A 25,050-nucleotide genomic window follows, 5' to 3' on the forward strand; every position below is an offset into this window, starting at 1 on the left:
CAACATAAAAAACCAAAACACATCTTGTTTATATACTGCAACTAAGGTTTATACCAATAAGTAATTTTCCTTTTAGTCATATATTCAAATCACCTCTGCTTAAGATTGAGGATGATTCATCTAGATTTCATGCCTTCACAGATTGTAATGAAACATCTTTTAGTATAAAATGAGCATAGGAAGTCCTCATCCAAATTTTATGAAACTCAACTCTAGAGTTATAAATTAGAAATTGAGAATTTTTTGTCTCTGCACTCTTAACTTAAGCTTGCCTCATGCAAATTTTATGAAACTCATACACAATGCTAAAAACAAAAACTTGCAGACAGAGTTTGAATTTGGGCAGCGAGTCACTTACACTTCTAGTGTTATGCCCCTTTATAACTTGGAAAATTGCTATATTTTCTTTCTGAGAAATTTACTGGACACAACATAACTTATCAGAAAACTTTTTACATAAATAATAAAAAAACAACTTTGAAAATAACATAGCACAAGATACCTAAGACTAGAACCATAGAACTTTTTAAAAACTAGCAGTGACATCAAATGTTCTCAAAAAGTATATTTACGTATTATATGCATGCTTGAGATGGGGCATTTGTGTCCTCGGACACAGTCTTTCATTTTATTGTATATTCAGTTGAAATTGTTGACATGAATGTTTAAAATCAACCCATCAATCCTTCATTTAAATATTTTGGTGTATTGTTTTCAGTATTTGTATATTCTGTGGTGAAAGGAATGAAAGTTTTACAGAAGAAGGACTTGATTTACATTACTGGAAACATTGTCCAATGTTAAAACGTTGCACAAACTGTAAACAAGTGGTAGAAATAGCAACATACACAGATCATTTACTGAATGAGTGTGAGGCGAAAAATAATTACTCAAAATGTAACCGATGTACTGAAGCCATTCCAAAGTCTGAATATGATCAACATGTGTCTGAAAAAAGTTGTAACGGTAAGTTACCATGGTGATCTTTTGCTGGACAAGTATGACATAATTTGAATGTTAAAGCAGATATAGTAAAGGTTCTTAAATGTACTTATATGAACTGCATGCATCGGAAATAAAGTTTTTATGGTAAGTCAGTCATCAAAACAAATTGAAAAATAAAACCAAAATAGTAGTTTCCATAATTGTTTTGAATTTATCATGGATGACAACTATTTGTCTTGTTTTCTGCTTTGTTATTTAGATTTGTTTTCCAATCATTTCTGCAGTTTATTCCTGTGTTATATTTATAGGTTTCATAACGATATGTTTAATTTCAATATAATAATACACGAGCCTTTGGGGAGTATATTATTACTATTTAAATTGAATGAAGAGAGTTGACATCAAGCGATATTCAACTCTCACGAGTTGTTTAACCTATTTCTCTTATGGTCAACTCTCTTTTTGTGTTAAATTAAAAATTCTGTGATTCGTTGGTCTAGTCTTTTGCACATGCCGTGACGTCATATGTCCTTTTCCAGCTTCAAACTTTAAAATCAGACATTTTAAAACTTTTTGTACGCTTGAGAATGTAATAAAATTTGACAAAAAGAAGATTTCAAGTTGAAAAGTGTGAGTGTTTTGTATATTATTGAATAATCACATGTATGTCTGTTGCCATGGACGAAATGTACATCGTCTTAACCTTTGAAAGTTATCAATGACCTAACAAAAGCCAATGGAAATATCGAAATATTGTCTCATGATGCTGGATAAGCCAATCAAATTAACGCAGTTTTCGTATCACACTCTGTGCAGTGTGATACAAGATGTATTTCTTCATGCAAGAAATAGATAACAGGCCACAAACATAAGAGAATATCATCATTAATCACTTGAATGACTTTTTTTACAATGTCATTGAGAGTTTTCTGTGATTAACCAAAGAATAGAAGGATCTTCCCAATTATAGATAGTTGTTTGAACACTTTTGATAAAGTAGATGGTAAGCCTTAATCAGGATTTGTCACAAACTTTCTGATTGAAGTTTGAAGGTAGTTTGACATCCTACTGTTAATATTCCACATTATACATCAGATATGAACTTTGTCAATTTTTTTTCAGCTGCCAAAAGTTCATCAAACCACTGTCCACTATGTCATCAGAATGTCTCGTCTGGTGAAGACGGCTGGAAAAACCATCTAATGGGCAAAGATGGCTGCAAACAGAATCCTCGTCGTCTCCTCTCACTTAATAAAAATCCACCAACAGGTAAATACACATCCTTTCATACAGTTAAGGTCTGCAAACAGGTAAACACAAATCCTTTAATACAGTTAAGGTCTGCAAACAGGTAAACACACATCCTTTAATACAGTTAAGTTCTGCAAACAGGTTGATACACATAAATTACATTTACAATAATGGTTATGGCTATGCATAATTTATAGATTTCATACAAAAGTGAAATTTCAATTATCTGTTTTATTATCACTTCTTTTTCTCTTTTCTGAAATAATTTCACCAGGAATCTTATTTAAAATATTGACAAAGTGCCAGACTCCTTTAGTTAAGTCTTTTTTAGAATAACTAGTAAATTAATTCCTATGCTAAACAAAGTAAAATTTTTCCTCTTTTTTGACTAAATTATTTTTTTTTAAATCACACTATTTGATAGTATTCATGTTTATTTATATGCATTATGTATAACTCTTACTTACTCACCTTAAAAAAACTTGTATTTTTCCTCTGTTCCTCTTTTGAACGACAAAATTATTTTATATCTCTACCTGTGTGACGTTTTCATTCTTACGTCAAACACGCGATTCTACGCCAGAGTTAATGTTAAAATTACAATTCGGTCCCAGTGCTTAAAATCCCTCGATCCTTTATGGGTTAATTTTGCATACGTAAATAAAATACAAAATTAAGTTAGCAATGAAGGAGGTTGTTAAATGTGATATATGCTTCTTTGTGCTTCTTTGTTAAATATTTGTTTGTTTTTGTTGTGATTAAGATTGTGACACGGTGTTGACTGCTGTACCCCTATTTTGACACTTTTACCCTTTATGTCTGTTTGTTTTATTCACGCATCGTTGTCAATATAATGGAATTTGATGCGACTGTCATACAAGTGAGAGGTTTAGCGCTATAAAACCAGGTTCAATCCACCATTTTCTACATAAGAAAATGTCTGTACCAAGTCAGGAATATGACAGTTGTTGTCCATTCGTTTGATGTGTTTGTGCTTTTGATTTTGTCATTTGATTGGGGACTTTCCAATTTGAATTTTCCTCGGAGTTCAGTATTTTTGTGATTTAACTTTTTAGTACCTTTGAAACTAAATGTTTTTTTTAAAGTATTCTGATTCTGCTTGGTGTAAAAGTTTCAGATAACACTGTATTTAATATTTCAGGTGGAACATCAAAGAATAAACCAAAAGCCACAGGAAAGAATAAGAAGACTCCAAGATAACTTTCGAAGACTAGACAATTTATAGTGCTATAATTTATAGGAGAATATTATTATGATATATAGTTAGACTATATGACACTATTGTACAATATTGAGACAGTGATCACTGACAAATCTTTAGCAGGGATAATTTTCTTAGTTTCTATTTGAAATTAAATTCTTAGAAAGAGAAATATCCAAGATTAAGATTTATGCGAGAGCATTAGCTCTGAGTGATACATCTAGTTTGGAGTCATAGATATGGCCCAGGAATTTAGATCTGGCTTTGAGTGGAATATTTTGGTTTGGTTCACAGATCTGGGATTACATCTTAGATGAGTTTCTGAGATGCTATTCAGGGTCTTCTGGTCAGGTTCTTGCACTGATGTCACCCATCCTGATTTGTTCATCAGTTACCCTTATCTGCCTCTGATGGTCAGATTTTAGAACAAGACATGTTTTCATACAGGTTGGTTTAACAGAATCAACAGTGACTGACACTAATGGCAAACATCCCTTTCCTGCACATGGAACCTTGAACGACTGTGGTTTTGTTTCTATGCCACATGTTATAATGCATCTTTGTAAACTATCAGCTCTCCTAAAATTCCTGATAAATGTGAGTTCTGCAAATAAGCTTCATACAGGAAGATGTTTTATCTGTGATATATATGCTACAGTACTGTTTATTGTTGAAGACCATATTTTGACCTTCAGATGTCTTTGTGTCATCTGATTGCTGTCTCATTGATTTATCACACTCATCCTTTAATTGGTATATCCTTTTATTGATATCTATCAGCAATAATGATTCATGATAAGTTGATCACAGAAATGTGCACTGGAACCTGAAACTACTGTTTATGATTCACATTAATCGGACTCTGATATTTATTTACATTTTACCATATTTACAGTGGATATCAAATCAGAAGTAACTCTTTATACTTATTTTAGAAATTAAAGGATAAAGACTACATCAGTTAGGAAATTTTGTACTAGAAAAAAATTACATTATGTCTTCAGTGAATTTAAGATTTTTTTGTAAAGAGTATTTAATTTGTCTGAGTATTGCATAGTTATAGATTATCTATGGTTTTTCAAACCAGAGGATTTTCTCAGATACAATCTCATCGAAAGGCGACAAACCTAAGATGAGATGTGGCATACAACTTCCTCGAGTTTGAAAGACCACATGTTTATCGCTATTTTGTCGATGATGTCGTTGACAGTGGCACAAGTTCCTTGGTTTCTATCGATAATTTTCTATCTCAAGCAAGAAGCATGATAAGAAAAATTATCACAAAAAAAGATCAAAAGAAAAATACACAAAATAGCTATAATATGGATTTCATAATAGTTATATTATGTCTCATCAGTTTCTACTTATATTTAAAAAAGTATTGTATTGCTTAAAAAGCATCTTTTTAGGAAAATGTTATCCCAACAATATTTTTAATGGCCTGGGCTATAAGGCTTAGGGTTAATTATAAAGACTGTAATGTAAAATGCTGTAATAAAAGGGAGTTGTTAACATCATGGGACCAACAGTTATTAATATAAAAAGACATTAAATTCGTTTTCTAAAGCAATTATATATCTTACCAAAGTTGTTCTTATTGTTTTTAAAAAATATTAGATGTGTCAAATAAGATTTTACTGGAGTAGGGAGGTGAACTGTCCTCTGTTTTAATTCTTCCATTTACATTTTATTTATGTTTATAAGGAAGTAAGTTACATTAATGTATTTTTCATCAGACTGTTTTCCAGGTAAACAGTTCCCTATTCTGCCCTTCTTAACATATGAGTATAAAATTGAGAATGGAAATGGGGAATATGTCAAAGAGACAACAACCCGACCAAAGAGCAGACAACAGCCGAAGGCTACCAATGATTCTTAAACGCAGCGAGAAAATTCCGCAACCGGAGGTGGTCCTCAGCTGGCCCCTAAATAAAATTGTGTGCTAGTTCAGTGAAAATGGACGTCACACTAAACTCCAAAACATATAGATGAACTAAAATTAAAAAACATACAAGACTAACAAAGGCCAGAGGCTCCTGACTTGGGACAGGTGCAAAAATGCGGCGGGGTTAAACATGTTTTGTGAGATCTCAACCCTCCCCCTATGTAGAAAAAAGAAACACATAGCAATATGCACAGTAAAACTCAGTTAAAAGAAGTCTGAATCCGTTGTCAGAATAGGTAACAAAAGAAACTAAGCAAAATGACAATGATACATAAATGAACAAAGGACTACTAGCAGTTACTGACATGCCAGCTCCAAACCTCAATTAAACTGATTGAAAGATTATGTCTTCATCATATGAAAATCAAGTACAATCCCTCCCGTTAGGGGTTTAGTATCATACCATCATAAAATATATGAGAAGAACATAACCCGTATCATGCCAACAACTGGTTTTAGAATAAATGTGTTTATTTCCGATGCAAAGACCCTATGAGTGAATCAATATTGGTACCAAAATATGCAATCCTTAATGACTTGACAACAGTATCGTAACTATATCCTTTCCAAATAAGTCTGTTTAAAGGTTTGGTATGTTTTTTTAAAGTTCATTCATAGTTAAGTTTTCTTTAGGGGGGGAGGGGAGGCTGATTTTTATAAAGATAAAGGAATGGTCAAATGTTCAACCACTCAATATAAAAGATAAAATGTAAAAGAAAAAGAAAATTTAAAAACACTGATTTTATTATTAAAACATTACTTATGTAACCGTCATAATATTTTTTAATGTTTTTAATACAGATTGAATTATTTTACATTTTAAGAGTCGAGGTATGAAACTATCAATTTGAATATGAAGTCCTAAACTAGATGAATCATAGGAAATTCTTATTTCATCCAATAAAAAATTTACTAAGTAAGTTTTTTTATTTTAACTTCTATCAAAAATTAAATTGTGCTGATTTGCTAGATTTAGTAAACAAGACATAACAAGGTATCATATGTTATGTCTTTCTATGGAATAGTGACGTTTATTTCATGAGTTTTCTGCAATTATAAAGACTCAAACCAAAACAGATGATAAAATTACAGATGCTGTAATTAACTATGTAAGTGTTTCACGAAATACTGTAGATAAAAGTCTTGAGACAACCATTTTTTTTGCATTTGTTTATTAGTTTAAGATATATATACCATGAATATTATACAATAGCTTATTTCAGTTATAAAAAGAAAACTTGCCCTCCAAGATAAATTCCTCTGGTGCCAATAGATGTATTGTTAAGATTTATTTATGTATAACTATTGAGTAACATATTATAGAATAAAGAATCTCTTTCATATCAAATAATGACTCTTAGTTTCACCTCTTGCATACTTGGTCTGTTATGAACTATGGCCATCTTGCATAGATGGGCGTTATGCAAAATTATAATCATTCAGGCATCATGCTCATATGGACCTTATGAAAAAGTACCATCATTTAAAATATTGCAAGATTGGCTGTATACAAATTTTCCATAATTCAGACACTTCTCATAAAATGGCTGTATAACAATTGTCAAATCAGAAATATAACCAAAGGAAAATAAATCATGGTGTTTTAATGTATGACACACAATCTCTACAGGGTTGACAATAGCAAAAAAAGATTTTTTGCTGTATTTCTGTTCTTTATTCTAACGTTACTGAGAAATGGTTTTGCATCATTCTTACACTATCAATAATTAAAACGTTTATTCCGTGATGCAACTGATTTACCAATAAACTAAACCATTGCTTCAAATAAAGGATAGAGTTTAAACTTCATAGAAGATGGTTATTAGAAATATCAATAAAGGCAACAGTAGTATAGCTCTGTTCAAAAGTCATATATCTATTGAGAGAAAACAAATTCTGGTTACAAACTTAAACCGAGGGAAACACATCAATTATAAGAGGAAAACAATGAATCAACAGAACACTGAAGTTCAACAAAACAAACGACAATGCAACATACATAGAAACGAACTATTAGATAACAACTGCCAGATTCCTGACTTGGTACAAAATCCATCTGTCATATTTTACATGTGACACAGTTATCTAACTGTTCCAAAACCTTGAAATGTTACTTTACCACATACAGAGTAAACTTTGCCGTATCCAATGATAGGGATTACCTATTGCGATCAAGTTGCATCCTTTTTCATTTGAAATGTTATCATGGTGAGTGTTGTGACTGTATGTTGGTCAGTACAGTATCCAGAATTGAAATTTATGATATTGATTTCATACCGTGAATATAACCATTCATTTCTTTTTATGAATATTATACAATTACTCTCTTTAAGGTGGTATGGGAGTCTAGTCTAAATTAAAAATGATAGAATTTGTTCATACTTTGCCAAAACGTAGTATATATTGATATTTCAAAAATATAATAAAAATTATAGGTCACAGAGCATTTCCTCAAGCTACAGGTTGTGACAAAATGACACATTTTGAATGGATTATACAGGAAAAAACTTTAATCATTATGTGATTAGAATTTAAATTGAATGATAGAATTGTAAAATAAAATACGAGAAGATAGCTTTTTGAAAATGCTTTGAGAAAATTAAAAGAAAAGATCGGGTCACCGTACATTTTTTCCGGCCTAAATTCAAAAAAGCAAAATTCCATGTAGATTCCTTCAGAAAATGCACTATTTCAGAGTTACCTCCCCTTAAAATGGCAATTTAAAAAAAATTAAAAATTAAGGACAAATAATCTACACTTAAAATATTAAAATTTATAACTATAAATTTGTACTTTTAAATGAAAATTATATTAGATATCTGCATTCCTGCATCAAATTTTGCAAACTTGATTGAATTCTGGACCTTATGTTCTGTGTTTTTTTACAATCCAATATGGCTAAAGACACCCATACCACCTTGAGTGGTTTTTTTGACTTTTAAAAAACTTATTCACTGATGCCAATGGCCGAAGCAAATTTAAGTTTTTCGAAGCTCAATTATACTTCATATTTACCGAAAAAAAGACAAAATGTTTCATTCTATATTCCTACATAGAAAACTAATTTAAAGACAGCAACAAAAAAATGGAGGTAATCCTATGTGATCCTGGTAGGGCAAGCAGATCCTGCTCCACATATTGTACACATCGTACTGATCATGGTCAGAACCAGCTCGAGGATGTCATAATCGGGAAAGAGAGAACAGGATTGTGTTTCGACTCTGGTCAACTTATTGATCCTTTAAATAAACTTATTCTTAAAGGTTACCAATTCAACACTGTAATTAGATGATTAAATATTGTTTTATTGGTATTAATATTGATTTTGTTATCGGTAAATGAAAAGAAAACAAATTTTTTTTGTCATATACATATATACATTCATTGATCTACAATCTGTCGATACTAGTATCTTGGCATTGCACAAGGTCATGTTTTTCTCTGCCTGTTTATGACAACTTTACACTAAATCCATTGGATGTTCGATGTGTACTGATTGATAATTTAGTCTTAGATACATGATTTTTTGTCGAGCTTGCGACTTTAGTCGCTGAAAGCTCGACATAAGGATAGTGATCCGGCGGCGTTAACTAACTTCTTAAAAGCTTTATATTTAAGAAGGTGGAAGACCTGGATAAGTCATACTTTGTATTTAGATGCCTTGTGTTACGAAGTTTCCGTCTGTCACATGTCCATTGTCCTTGACCTCATTTTCATGGTTCAGTGACTACTTGAAAATAAGTAAAGATTTTTTGTAATGTTAATTTCTCTCTTAAGATGAGTAATAGGATAATTATATTAGTTATGTGCATACCTTGCAAGGTCCTCATGCCTGTCAGACAGTTTTCACTTGACCTCGACCTCATTTCATGGATGAGTGAACAAGGTTAAGTTTTGGTGGTCAAGTCCATATCTCAGATTCTATAAGCAATAGGTCTAGTATATTTGGTGTATGGAAGGATTGTAAGGTGTACATGTCCAACTGGCAGGTGTTATCTGAACCTGACCTTATTTTCATGGTTCAGTGGTTATAGTTAAGTTTTTGTGTTTTGGTCTATTTTTCTTATACTGTATGCAATATGTCTACTATATTTGGTGTATGGAATGATTGTAAGGTGTACATGTCCAACTGGCAGGTGTCATCTGACCTTGACCTCATTTTCATGGTTAATTGGTGAAAGTTAAATTTTTTGAGTTTTGGTCTTTTTTTCTAATACTATATGCAATAGGCCAACTAAATTTGGTGTATGGAAATATTTTATGATGTACATGTCAGTCTTGCAGGTTTTATTTGACATTGACCTCATTTTCACGGTTCATTGCTCTTATGTTTTGGTCCATTTTTAAACTATAAGCAATAGGTCAACTATTTTTGTATGGAAGGATTGAAAGTTGTACATGCCTGGCATGGTCCATCTGACCTTGACCTCATTTTCATGGTTCATTGGTCAATGTTTAGTTTTCTTGGTTAAGTCTGTTTTTATGAAACTATAAGCAACTATATTTAGTGTATTGAATGATTGTAATTAAGGTGAACATGTATTTCTTGTTTGGTTTAAATGACCAATAATGAAAATAAAATGTGAAATGTGAATGATATAAAATGTAATTATATCAGAGAAAGGTATTGAACGCCATTCTAAAACATGAACGGGCATATTACGTTTCCGCATTTTTAGCAAAAATCCAGTTTCACGTTTCCGCATTTTCGTGAAATAGAGTACTATAAAAATGCGGAAAAGTAGGAATTTTAATGCGGAAACTTAAAACGCCGGCATGAACCTGTATACATAGGACAGTCACGCTTGTCATTTTCAGGTAATATACATGTTGATCTGTAATACCTGGAAATGTCAAGGAACATCACTACCTATATAGATATACAGAATGTACCATATCAAAGAAATTCGTAAAGCATTAACATTCATTATTTAGGAGGGATCAAGGGAAAGGGGGGGGGGGGGGGGTAAAGATTTAAATTTTGATTACATTGTTTCTCCCAACTTATATCACTAATAAATATACATCCAGGAACAAAATTCTTTTTGTTATTTCATAGAATACTCATTAATATGGGCTACAGTATTTAGTGAACAAGCCGTATTTTTAAATCGATTTAATACTAAGTAAAAACTGGGACTATTTTACTAGAAAAAGAATGCAGGACAGAAAGTCACAGGACAAAAAGTCACGGACAAAAAGTCACAGGACAAAAAGTCACAATTGAGTTTTGAGATTATTTTTCTATAAATAAGAAAACACTTATTTAGAAAATAAAATTTTTGTTTTTTCTTGAACTATTATATATGAAGCAACTTTGTAATTAAAATATATTCAATAAATATCAATAATGATCAAATAATTGTTGTGAAAACAAAATGTCAAAGTGGCTTGGTACTTAAATGGCTTCATTGTGCCAAAAAATATATCCTTTGCACAATTCAAATTGAATAAATTTTCATTTATCAAGTCTTATGAACAATTTCCTAAACTAAAAATGAATATATGTAATAAAAAGAAAATATTTCAAGATCTTTCTCTTATATATTCAAACAAAGTCACAGGACATAAAGTCACAAATTTGATAGGACAAAAAGTAACAGGACAAAAAGTCACAAATAATGTGTTGACAATTGTTCGAATATATAATAGAAAGATCTTAAAATATTTCCTAGGATTTTTCAGTATACGGATATGGATAGTAAACTGCACATTGCTAGAAAAACAAAGAAATATTGATGCCAACGTTTAAAACGTGAATCATGTAAAATAGACAGGAAATACGAAAAAATATATAAAAAAACAAAAATAAACAAAATTTTAAACTGCAAACCGAGTCCCTGAGGTTATTTTTTAGATTTTAAAAACGAACTTAGTGTGCATTTCATTCTAACCAAAGTTTGGTAAACGTTGTGTGCCGTTTGTTATAGTTTGTTAAACGTTACAAAAGAAGAAACAAATTCATCGTTTAATCAGTGTTTACTGACCATGTTTGAACTGTGAAAACAATTTGCAAAGTAAATTTAGCATTTTATTAATGGGATATAAAAATCTTTGATTTTCTATATAAATCTTGTTTTCGAACAAAAATGTCAAAAACTATGATTTTAAAGAAAAATAAAATTGTCGCTCATGTAGTTTTCCAAACGCAATTGCAGGATGACGAATTGCAGGATAGCTTTTCATAAAGAGAATTGCAGGATGAGAATTGCTGGATAGCTTGACACTAGTGTTGGTATTTGAACTAATTACGCGTGGAAAATAGCCTCCGTATAAGATGTTATAGACACAGAGGACATCGCTCCTCTATGCATATTTAATTTTTTTGGCAGTTCTTCATCCTCAGCAGATGAATGTATGAAGATAGTGATGATAAGCCTTTTTATTGGAGATAACAGAAATGAAAGAAAGGATGGTAATACCTAAATTTGAGTAATTTTAGACATTGTTTCGAGTTATGACAAGCAAGAACATACATCTTTTCTAGTGCGAAAAATATGTTTAGGTAATTGATTAAATGTTAAAGTTAGAAAGAAATTCATCGTTTGTACTAACAAACGACGAAAGACAAACTATAGACGCATTTGCAGCGAGTGTATAATTGGTCAAAATTTATGCAAACTTTTCAAACGTATGTTAGAAACAAATGATCTAAACGTGTGCTCGCTGAACCGTTTGTCTCGTCTGTGTTTGAAAGAAATGCGCTCTTAGAGAGATATTCGTTATTTTCATAAGATAATGCGAGCACGATTACACAACTACTCAGCCGTGAATTATACAATCATGGAAGTATTATATATATACTAATTGTTCATATGCATCAGCCACGAGGAAGGACTTGACTCAAAAGCTTTTTTTATAATGGATGTGATGCTGCTTCTGGTGCATGGTCAATAAACACTAAACATGCTGGTTTACGTGACTACATGTATTATTAACTATTATTTCATGTTTTTTTTTTCAGTTGTATTTCTTTTTTTCTTTTTTTCTTTTCTTGTGTATTGTATATTGCAATTGTGTGATATAAAAAATCAATGTACTGACTATGCCTATAATGGGTCCTCTATTGGAAATAAAATTTATCTTATCTTATCTTATATCAATATAATAACTTTATTTATTGCAAAACATGAAACCCTGGCGGGTTAAAATGCAAACATAGTACATTGTATACACAAGTGACAAGAAACATAATACATGATAAATGTTTTAAACAAGTCAAGTTGATATTAATAATATATATATATATATATATATATATAATAATTGACCAATGTGGACCCTATTTTCGCAATTCCATAGATTGCTTTATATAGTCTACAACACTAGACAAAATATCTTTATTGGGATCTAGAATAGTTTTAAGTTTAGAGTTTGAGTCAAGCTGGTTAAAATTAGGATAATGGGTTTTAATTGCATTTATAAGGGAATGTCTTACATTACTGTTAATTTGGCAATGAAGGAAAAAGTGTTCCTCATCATCTAAAATTTTACAAACTTTGCACAGTCTGTGTTCTCTTTGAATTTTTTTATAACGTCCTAATTCAATTTCCAAATTATGATCACTTACACGTAATTTTGTTAAAAGTTGACGACTATTAAAATTGTTTAGATTGTGCAAGTAGTCCTCCAATTTAATTTCATTTTTAAGTTTACTATAAAAATAAAGTTTTGAACTATTATCAATATTTGAAAGTTTTTTTGAGTGATGTTATTATACTTTTCCTTCACAATATGTTTAAAAGTTTTTTTGAGTGAGTTTTTTATAAGTTTAAAAGGTTTATCAAAATCAACATATTCTTCTTCATCAATATTAAATTCTTTAAAAATATGCTTGGCAAAAGTATACCAAGTATATATTCCATCTTCAGACATAGACTTATTTACTGCAAAAGCTTCTCTAACAAGAGGGTTTATTTCATGGCAGTTTATTCTACAAAAATATAATAAAACTTGAGTTTTAATAAAGGAGTCAAGCGGAAATCGTCCTAACTCAGACTTTGCAGCTATATTACATGAGGTTTTTTTAATTCCAAGAACAGTTTTACAAAATTTATGATGCACTTTCTCAAAGCTGAATCTATCTGCCAATGATAAAATATCACAGTTAGTTCCATGCAAAGTGGCTCTATTTATGGCTCTAAAAATTGAGTAATAATCTTCCATAAACCAGATCTCGCTATTATATAAAATTATGGGTTTAATTAGTGAATCAAATAATTTACATGATAAATCAACAGGAACATGATGAAAATTAGACATATATTTTTTTAATGAAAATAACGCTTTAAGCGCTTTCTTGGATAGTTCATGTGTAGATCTCTAAAATTTTCCTTTATTATCAATAATGTTCCCAAGAAAATTATACTCTTTAACTTCAGTTAACTGATTTTGTTTATAAAAAAATTTTGACTCAAAAGAATTTCTAGAATGAAAAATCATAATTTTTGTTTTATTTGTATTTACAGTCAGTTGCCATTTGTAGCAATATTTTTCCAGTTTATTCAAAGCAGATTGTAAACCGTTTTGTGATTCTGATAATATTAAAAGATCATCAGCAAAACTAAGACTACTTATTGATGTTTTATCTAAGGACACAGGATGACATGTCCCATCAAAAATTGAATGGAGATCATTAATAAAACAATTAAACAATGTGGGGCTCAAACTGTCCCCTTGTTTGACCCCTTTATTTATTTCAAAAAATTGAGATTGTTTATTATCTATTTTAACTGAAGATTCACAACACTTATATATATATCTTTAATTACTTCAAATATTTTCTTTCCAACATCATCCTTTTTTAATTTGTATAAGAGACCAGCATGCCAAACGGTGTCAAATGCACGACGCAAATCAACAAAGCAAGAGTAAATTTTACTCTTCTTTTTTGTCAAATATTTTATTATTAAAGTTTTTAGAATAAAAATACTATCTGCTGTCCTATGATTATTTCTAAATCCAAATTGATGAACTGAAAACTTTTGTTCATAATAAGTTACAACTCTAGAATTAATAACAGCACTAAAAAGTTTAGCAATACAATTTTGAAGGGAAATTCCCCTATAGTTATTAATATCTAGCTTGTCTCCAGCTTTATGAATAAGTATGGTAAAAGATTTTCTCCAGTTTGATGGATATTTACCAGAATCAAGAATTAAATTAAAAAGCTTAGTAATAGCTTTACAAGTAACAACACAACTATATTTAATAATTTCATTAGAAATTTGATCTGGACCTGAGCTTTTCCCAGTTTTCATTTTTGTATACATTTATTTACTTCATTGATAGTAAAAGGTTTATCAGTTACCTCATTGAATAAAAGTGCATCAGTTTCATTTAATATATCGGTTTCAATTTTAGTTTTAAATTCTTTATCATAGTTTACAGTCTCTCCTTGATGCTTAAAATGATCAATAATTTCTGGAAAACCAGCTTGAAGCTCAATTTTATTATTAGTGTTCTCATATTTTAATGATTTTAATCATTTCCAATATTGTTTAGGGTCTTTATCTCTAAGGGCTGAAAGCTTACTAAATATTTCCTTTTTAAAATGATTTTTCTTTCTTTTTATTAATTTTTTACATAGTTTACAGTGACCAAGAAAATTATTTCTTAAATTGAGGTTATAAGGATTTATTCGTAATAATTTGGCTAGATTTGATACAGTTTTCTTTACATCAGCTAGTTCTCTATCTTCCCATGGCTTTTTCTTTCATAATACTTCCATGATACAATCAACAAAATTGATTGGATTATCCTTATTGCTTATGACTATAATGTTATGAGAACAGTGTTTTGAATAAAATAGAATTAATTATACATCATGTTCAACGATGTTTTTGAGTTGTTTCTGTAGTAGAGAATTGATAAGAAGTAGTGGATTCGTAAACGATAATCAACGAGCGACTTTAGTCGCAAGTTGATTATCGTTTCCGAATCCACTACTTCTTATCAATTCTCTAGCTTAACCCATTTCTAGTAAAACGACTGTCTGTTTTACGTTTTGACAATGAATCAACAATATTTCATAAAAAAAGTTTGGTATTTTGTCTTTTTTATTCTATAATAGCTGGAAATGAATATATCCACACGGTTCGCATCTATATTTAGACATTTGACAAGTTAACATAAGTTTAATATAACTTAAATGGGGTGTTAGCTCCCCTTTTTAATACCAGATTTTATTTTTGTATATACATATTTCATTTAATCTTTAATCATTACAAATTATTTAAATTAAATAGATTTTGGTATATTTAATTTATTCAAAAAGACATATATTGATATACAGAATTTATTTATCTTGTTTTGAAAAGTTAAAAAATTTTAATTAACAAAATTTAGAATCTTCAAAATTTATATATATAATATTTAGCAACGTGATTTGGTATAATGAAATCGTAACACCATTATGTCGTTCTTAGTCAATTAAATATTATTAGCGTATATGCTATAAATCTGCCATTTCATAATTCATATTGCTGTTTAAAGTATTAAAATTATGTGCTTACGATTTAAATTGAACAATTATATTTAAATTTTGTTTAAACTGTTTCCGTTTCATTTAAGTTAAGATTATTTTAGGGTTATTACATTTGGCATATATCGTTCACCGGTCAGTAAAATAGTTTTATCTGTGGTACGCATTCTGAATCCACATCAGAATTGCTCTTGCTACGGATGTACAATGAATAATTATGTTGATTTCATAAACTTACCATCAAGCTGTTCATTACCGTGATCGTCTAGTCGTTTATAACGAATGTCATAACGGTGATATTAACAGTGCAATGTTCGAACCTTGTACCCGGAATGAATTTTTTTCATTGTAATTTTTTTTTCAGGACCAAAATATTGTTTTAATCCTAGAACATGTAGAAGTATCATATATTTCATTTTCATATAATGGCGATGATTTTGTTTCTGTTTTTATGGTCAAAGAAGTAGTTTTAACCCATTTCTTAAAAAAAAATAACACCCAAAATAAAACAAATTCAATAAACATGAACAAACCAAGATATATATATTTCATTAGATTACAATGAGACAGAAATACAGTTAAATGACATGTTTTGACAAGTAAGCGCTTTAAGAGTACTATTTATATAACGATTGATGTCAGCCATCGTGGTCTAGTGGTAGCATGCATAGACTGAAGACTGTATTGATTACGAAGAAAATACGCGCGGGTTCGAATCCTACACATGCCACTCGTTTTTGAGAGGATAAAAGATCGTAAGTTAAAAGGTTAAAGTTATAATATAAGTTCTCTAAAGTTAATACTATGGTCAGTGGATTCTTGAAAAATAATCTACAGTCAGAACAATAGACTGACGTCAGAGAAATGGGTTAAGAATTGTTCCATGGTATCAGAGACATATAATACATTATTTTATGTCTCTGATGGGATTAATACTTAAATACCATCGGCTGTTGTCTGCTCATTGGTCGGGTTGTTGTCTCTTTTGACATATTCCCCATTTCCATTCTCAATTTTATTTAAGGATAGTCCGTTTTTGTGATTATGGAGAAAAAAAAATATATGATAAATGAGAGAAACAAATAGGAAAACAAGAGTAAAATTCATTTTTCAAAATTTATTTTCACATTGAAATATATTATTCATTGATTCTGTAAACCCCATCAAGACCCTCATAATGCTGATGCGTTCTGTATGTTGAGGTATGAGAGATAACTAGTACTGCGTGCGAGTCCAGGAAAATAATGCGGATTGGTCTGTTGTTTCAACAGATGAATTAATCAACAACATCCTTGTTTATTGAACCTGAATGACCACCTAGGGTATACATCGATATCCTGTGACACGAGTGTAATCTATTGAATAACTTATCAAATTGCACATCACTGAGTTTAAAATTACAATTAGCCGTATAATTCAACCAATTCAACATTTTGAAGTCTAATGATAACTCGACCTATCAGAATTTAAAACAAGTCACTTGATTAACGTCTCTATAGTATGATAGAACATAAAATACCATATTGCAACAAAGAGAAACATACTATACGAATAACAACAGCAACAAACAAAACAGATAATATAACAATTATCATGATGCATCAGTAGCAGGTAAACACTATTATAATGAGACTACAATAAATTGCTTTTTCTTTTAAAAACATTGAAATATTTGTATATAGCTGTAAATCACATACTGATAGCATGCACTTAATTTTTATCTCGTTTGGTTTTCTGCTGTTTTATATATCGGAATGAAATTATTTCTAAGTACAAATTTTATTTTAGATTTTTGAAGAACTTTACATATTTCACATAATGACTGAATGTTATTCAGCTATACATTTTTTTACTTTCCATTTCAGTCTCCATTTTCAAAAGATTGAATCTACCAACTTTTCCCCATGACGACTTCAATAGCAGTACTATTTTTAAATGGAATGAAAAATTAAAAGCATTACTCTTTGAATAAATAATGTTCAAAAACTTTCTTAGAAAATTCCGTGACAATTGTATCTACCAGTAATCATTTATAAAAATTTTAGTAAAATATCACAAGTATGAAATTTCTTTTTTCTGAGAAATGGGAAAGTCCATAGGACAGTTTTTATAGAGGTTTATATACTGCTACAATCTTATAATAGTCTTAATCATTGTTTCTTACCTATAAACAAATGTGTGAATTGAAATGACATCCTCTTATCAAATTACAGAAAAATGAGCCACGAAAGAAGTCTAAAATAATTAATAAGAAAACAGCTGCTGATGATGATGACACTTCTGTTTACAATATGGATAAGTAAGTTAAAGTAATCCCTTCCTGATAGAGTCAAGAAAGAATGGTCCAAATTATCTCCCTTGACAAAAGGGAGGGGGATGATGACACTTCTGTTTACAATATCGATAAGTAAGTTAAAGTAACCCCTTCCTGATAGAGTCAAGAAAGAATGGTCCAACTTATCTCCCTTGACAAAAGGGAGGGGGATGATGACACTTCTGTTTACAATATGGATAAGTAAGTTAAACTAATCCCTTCCTGGTATGGTCAAGAAAAAATGGTCCAACTTATTTCCCTTGACAAAAGGGAGGATGATGTCTATTTGAGATGACTTAAAAATTCAGGTCTTATTTTTAAATTGTTGAAAATATTCACACTAGACTCATAGCATCAACGAACCTGTATTGACTGTTTCATAGCATTTACTTCATGAAGTTTCTTACTGGTTTTCTACAAACATTTAAGAACGCAAAGGTTTAAAACTGAAATGATTTTTATTACTAAAAAAAAGTAAATTTTTCAGGAATCGCCAATGCTTCTTTGATTTTGAAGACTAAATAAAAACCAGAACCACATGAGTATAACATAGTAAATGTTTGACTCGTGAAAATTACCTTTTCCAAAGTACATTAGATAAAGATTTTAACTATTAAATCAGAATTGGTGATTGTCTTTACTGAAACGTTCTTAAGTAATGAAGTTAGCTATAATGGAATAGAATTTTTGTAAAATATTAGTTCTTAGCGAAAATTTGTCATATCATTATGAATACTGTAAACCAACTAATTTTCGTGAGTGATTTATTTTTGCGATTTTCGCGAGTAGATAAATTTCGCGAATATAAATCGTCGCAATATGTAAAACTTGGATTTTTCCATACTTAACTACATCAAGTAAATTGAGAATCGCGAAATTAAATCACCGCGAAATGGGCTAGAAAGGGCTAAACGCTAAATAAAGTATCCGTGAAAATAAGTTGGTTTACAGTTAAAGGGCATGTGGGCTATACAGCAATGAGATATATACCTAACAACATAAAAAACCGAAACACATCTTGTTTATATACTGCAACTAAGGTTTATACCAATAAGTAATTTTCCTTTTAGTCATATATTCAAATCACCTCTGCTTAAGATTGAGGATGCTTCATCTAGATTTCATGCCTTCACAGATTGTAATGAAACATCATTTAGTATAAAATGAGCATAGGAAGTCCTCATCCAAATTTTATGAAACTCAACTCTAGAGTTATAAATTAGAAATTGAGAATTTTTTGTTTCTGCACTCTTAACTTAAGCTTGCCTCATGCAAATTTTATGAAACTCATACACAATGCTAAGAACAAAAACTTGCAGAGTTATAATTTGGGCAGCGAGTCACTTACACTTCTAGAGTTATGCCCCTTTATAACTTGGAAAATTGTTTTTTCTTTTCTCAGAAATTTACTGGACACAACATAACTTTTTACATAAGTAATAAAAAAAAAACAGTGAAAATTTGAAAATAACATAGCACAAAAATTCCTAAGACTAGAACCATAGAACTTTTTAAAAACTAGCAGTGACATCAAATGCTCTCAAAAAGTATTTTTACATATTATATGCATGCTTGAGATGGGGCATTTGTGTCCTCAGACACAGTCTTTCATTTTATTGTATATTCAATTGAAATTGTTGACATGAATGTTTAAAATCAACCCATCAATCCTTCATTTAAATATTTTGGTGTATTGTTTTCAGTATTTGTATATTCTGTGGCGAAAGGAATGAAAGTTTTACAGAAGAAGGACTTGATTTACATTATTGGAAACATTGTCCAATGTTAAAACGTTGCACAAACTGTAAGCAAGTGGTAGAAATAGCAACTTATACCGATCATTTACTGAACGAGTGTGAGGCGAAAAATGATTACTCAAAATGTAACCGATGTACTGAAGCCATTCCAAAGTCAGAATATGATCAACACGTGTCTGAAAAAAGTTGTAACGGTAAGTTACCATGGTGATCTTTTGTTGAACAAGTATGACATAACTTTCTCGTTAAAGCAGATGTAGTAAAGTTCTTAAATGTGTTAATATGAACTGCATGCATTGGACATAAAGTTTTTATGGTAAGTCAGTCATGAAAAACAAATTGAGGCCAAACAATAGTAGTTTCCATAACTGTTTTGAATTTATTATGGATGCCAACTATTTGTCTTGGTTTCTGCTTTACTTTTTAGATTTGTTTTCCAATCATTTCTGCAGTTTATTCCTGTTTTTTATTTATAGGTTTCATAACAAGTGAGGATTGGATATCGCTTGATATCAACTCGAGATATTTAATTTCAATATAATAATACACGTGCCTTCGGCGAGTATATTATTACTATTTAGATTAAATAGCGAGAGTTGATATCAAGTGATATCCAACTCTCAGGAGTTGTTAAACCTATTTCTCTTTTTGTGTTAAATTAAAAATTCCTCGAATCGTTGATCTAGTCTTGCACATGCCATGAGTGACGTCATATGTCCTTTTCCGGCTTCAAACTTTAAAATCAGACATTTTAAAAAAATTTGTACGCTTGAGAATGTAATAAAATTTGACAAAAAGAAGATTTCAAGGTGAAAAGTGTGAGTGTTTTGTATATAATTGAAATCACATATGTCCTTTGCCATGGACAAATTGTACAAATTTGAAAGTTATCAATGACCTAACGAATAGCCAATGGAATGTTGAAATATCGTCTCATGATGCTGGATATGCCAATCAAATTCACGCAGTTTTCGTATCACACTCTGTGCAGTGTGATGCAAGATATATTTCTTCATGCAAGGGCACAAACATAAGAAAATATCATCATTAATCACTTGAAAGACTTTTATAATAATGTCATTCAGAGTCTTCTGTGATTAACCAAAGAATAGAAGGATCTTCCCAATAACTTATAGATACATGTTTGAACACTTTTAATAAAGTAGACTGTAAGCCCAGTAAGGCTTACATCAGGATTTGTCACAAAACTTTCTGATTGAAGTTTGAAGGTAGTTTGATATCCTACTGTTAATATTCCACATTATACATCAGATATGAACTCTGCCATTTTTTTTTCAGCTGCCAAAAGTTCATCAAACCACTGTCCACTATGTCACCAGAATGTCTCGTCTGGTGAAGACGGCTGGAAAAACCATCTTATGGGCAAAGATGGCTGCAAACAGAATCCTCGTCGTCTCCTCTCACTTAATAAAAATCCACCAACAGGTAAATACACATCCTTTCATAGAGTTAAGGTCTGCAAACAGATAAACACACATCCTTTAATACAGTTAAGGTCTGCAAACAGGTAAACACACATCCTTTAATACAGTTAAGTTCTGCAAACAGGTTGATACACATAAATTACATTTACAATAATGGTTATGGCTATGCATAATTTATAGATTTCATACAAAAGTGAAATTTCAATTATCTGTTTCATTATCACTTCTTTTTCTCTTTTCTGAAATAATTTCACCAGGAATCTTATTTAAAATATTGACAAAGTGCCAGACTCCTTTAGTTAAGTCTTTTTTAGAATAACTAGTAAATTGATTCCTATGCTTAACAAAGTAAAATTTTTCCTCTTTTTTAAATTATTTTTTTTTAAATCACACTATTTGATGGTATTCATGTTTATTTATATGCATTATGTATAACTCTTACTTACTCACCTTCAAAAAACTTATATTTTTCCTCTGTTCCTCTTTTGAACGACAAAATTATTTTATATCTCTACCTGTGTGACGTTTTCATTCTTACGTCAAACACGCGATTCTACGCCAGAGTTAATGTTAAGGTTACAATTCGGTCCCAGTGCTTAAAATCCCTCGATCCTTTATGGGTTAATTTTGCATACATAAATAAAATACAAAATTAAGTTAGCAATGAAGGAGGTTGTTAAATGTGATATATGCTTCTTTGTGCTTCTTTGTTAAATATTTGTTTGTTTTTGTTGTGATTAAGATTGTGACACGGTGTTGACTGCTGTACCCCTATTTTGACATTTTTACCCTTTATGTCTGTTTGTTTTATTCACGCATCGTTGTCAATATAATGGAATTTGATGCGACTGTCATACAAGTGAGAGGTTTAGCGCTATTAAACCAGGTTCAATCCACCATTTTCTACATAAGAAAATGCCTGTACCAAGTCAGGAATATGACAGTTGTTGTCCATTCGTTTGATGTGTTTGTGCTTTTGATTTTGTCATTTGATTGGGGACTTTCCAATTTGAATTTTCCTCGGAGTTCAGTATTTTTGTGATTTAACTTTTTAGTACCTTTGAAACTAAATGTTTTTTAAAGTATTTTGATTCTGCTTGGTGTAAAAGTTTCAGATAACACTGTATTTAATATTTCAGGTGGAACATCAAAGAATAAACCAAAAGCCACAGGAAAGAATAAGAAGACTCCAAGATAACTTTCTAAGACTAGACAATTTATAGTGCTATAATTTATAGGAGAATATTATTATGATATATAGTTAGACTATATGACACTATTGTACAATATTGAGACAGTGATCACTGACAAATCTTTAGCAGGGATAATTTTCTTAGTTTCTATTTGAAATTAAATTCTTAGAAAGAGAAATATCCAAGATTAAGATTTATGTGAGAGCATTAGCTCTGAGTGATACATCTAGTTTGGAGTCATAGATATGGCCCAGGAATTTAGATCTGGCTTTGAGTGGAATATTTTGGTTTGGTTCACAGATCTGGGATTACATCTTAGATGAGTTTCTGAGATGCTATTCAGGGTCTTCTGGTCAGGTTCTTGCACTGATGTCACCCATCCTGATTTGTTCATCAGTTACCCTTATCTGCCTCTGATGGTCAGATTTTAGAACAAGACATGTTTTCATACAGGTTGGTTTAACAGAATCAACAGTGACTGACACTAATGGCAAACATCCCTTTCCTGCACATGGAACCTTGAACGACTGTGGTTTTGTTTCTATGCAACATGTTATAATGCATCTTTGTAAACTATCAGCTCTCCTAAAATTCCTGATAAATGTAAGTTCTGCAAATAAGCTTCATACAGGAAAATGTTTTATCTGTGATATGTATGGTACAGTATTGTTTATTGTTGAATACTGTATTTTGACCTTCAGATGTCTTTGTGTCTGCTGATTGATGTCTCATTGATTTATCACACTCATCCTTTTATTGGTATATCCTTTTATTGATATCTATCAGCAATGATGATTCGTGATAAGTTGATCACAGAAATGTGCACTGGAACCTGTAACTACTGTTTATGATTCACATTAATCGGACTCTGTTTATATTTATATACATTTTACCATATTTACAGTGGATATCAAATCAGAAGTAACTCTTTATACTTATTTTAGAAATTAAAGGATAAAGACTACACCAGTTAGGAAATTTTGTACTAGAAAAAAATTACATTATGTCTTCAGTGAATTTAAGATTTTTTTGTAAAGAGTATTTAATTTGTATGAGTATTGCATAGTTATAGATTATCTATGGTTTTTCAAACCAGAGGATTTTCTCAGATACAATCTCATCGAAAGGCGACAAACCTAAGATGAGATGTGGCATACAACTTCCTCGAGTTTGAAAGACCATTGATAATATGTTTATCGTTATTTGGTCTATGATGTCGTTGACAGTGGCACAATTTCCTTGGTTTCTATCAATAATTTTTTATTTCAAGCAAGTAGCATGATATGAAAAATTATCACAAAAACATATCAAAGGAAAAATACACAAAATAGCTATAATATGGATTTCATAATATTTATAAGTATTATGTGTCATCAATTTCTACTTATATTTAAAAAGAAAATTGTATTGCTTGAAAAGCATCTTTTTAGGAAAATGTTATCCCAACAATATTTTTAATGGCCTTGGCCATGGGGACTTAAAGTTAATTATAAAGACTGTAATGTAAAATGCTGTAATAAAAGGGAGTTGTTAACATCATGGGACCAACAGTTATTAATATAAAAGACATTAAATTCGTTTTCTTCAGCAACCAAAGTTGTTCTTATTGTTTTTAAAAAATATTAGATGTGTCAAATAAGATTTAACTGGAGTAGGGAGGTGAACTGTCCTCTGTTTTAATTCTTCAATTTACATTTTATTTATGTTTATAAGGAAGTAAGTTACATTAATGTATTTTTCATCAGACTGTTATCCAGGTATACAGTTCCCTATTCTGCCCTTCTTAACATATTAGTATGTTTTTTTAAAGTTCATTCATAGTTAAGTTTTCTTTGGTTGGGAGGGGGGCTGATTTTTATAAAGATAAAGGAATGGTCAAATGTTCAATGACTCAATATAAAAGATAAAATGTAAAAGAAAATCTGATTTTATTATTAAAACATTACTTATGTAACAGTTATAATATTTTTTAAAGTTAAATACAGATTGAATTATTTTACAACTACACAAGAGTCGAGATATGAAAATATCAATTTGAATATGAAATCCTAACCTAGCTGAATCATAGGAAATTCTTATTTCATCCAATAACAAATTACTAAGTAATTTTTTTAATTTTAATTTCTGTCCAACATTAAATTGAGTTGATATGCTAGATTTTTTGTAAACAAGATTTTACAAGGTAACAGGTTATGTATTTTTATGGAATAATGATGTTCTTCTTGAATTTAATTCATTTTTGAAGACTCACACAAAAAAAGTTTGTAAAATTACAGATGTTGCAATGAACTATGAAGTTTTAATTTTTAATGCAGTAGGTGATGTTTCGATACACTCCATATTTATATCTGGAATATTATACAATAGCTTATATGAGTTTTAAAAAGAAAACTTGCCCTCCAAGATGAATTCATCTGGTGCCAATAGATGTATTGTTAAGATTTATTTATGTATAACTATTGAGTAACATATTATAGAATAAAGAATCTCTTCAT

The 25,050-nt window shown here is 30.4% G+C and overlaps 1 protein-coding gene and 1 long non-coding RNA gene across 8 annotated transcripts in view; one reads left to right on the plus strand and one right to left on the minus strand.

Moving 5' to 3' along the window:
- The window catches only part of LOC127719335 (centrosomal protein of 104 kDa-like), a 65,543-nt gene extending 42,810 nt beyond the window's left edge, over positions 1-22,733 (plus strand). For 3 of the 7 annotated variants that reach the window (XM_052225395.1, XM_052225399.1, XM_052225401.1), the window contains 3 exons: positions 19,864-20,111; positions 21,217-21,363; positions 22,502-22,733. In XM_052225395.1, coding sequence (XP_052081355.1) covers positions 19,864-20,111; positions 21,217-21,363; positions 22,502-22,560 — 454 coding nt within the window. In that variant the 3' untranslated portion in view covers positions 22,561-22,733. Of the gene's footprint in view, positions 1-718; positions 967-2,067; positions 2,215-3,358; positions 5,340-19,863; positions 20,112-21,216; positions 21,364-22,501 lie in introns of those variants that run through there. The other 4 variants (XM_052225397.1, XM_052225400.1, XM_052225398.1 and 1 more) reach the window with 3 other exon arrangements.
- Positions 3,946-25,050, minus strand: LOC127719341 (uncharacterized). Its single transcript, XR_007990230.1, has 2 exons — positions 23,251-25,050; positions 3,946-4,107 (listed from the first exon to the last, which is right to left on the minus strand). It is a non-coding gene; the product is annotated as an uncharacterized LOC127719341 (long non-coding RNA).

This window comes from Mytilus californianus, unplaced genomic scaffold, assembly GCF_021869535.1.
Source record: "Mytilus californianus isolate M0D057914Y unplaced genomic scaffold, xbMytCali1.0.p SCAF_11, whole genome shotgun sequence".
Lineage (NCBI taxonomy): Eukaryota > Metazoa > Mollusca > Bivalvia > Mytilida > Mytilidae > Mytilus > Mytilus californianus.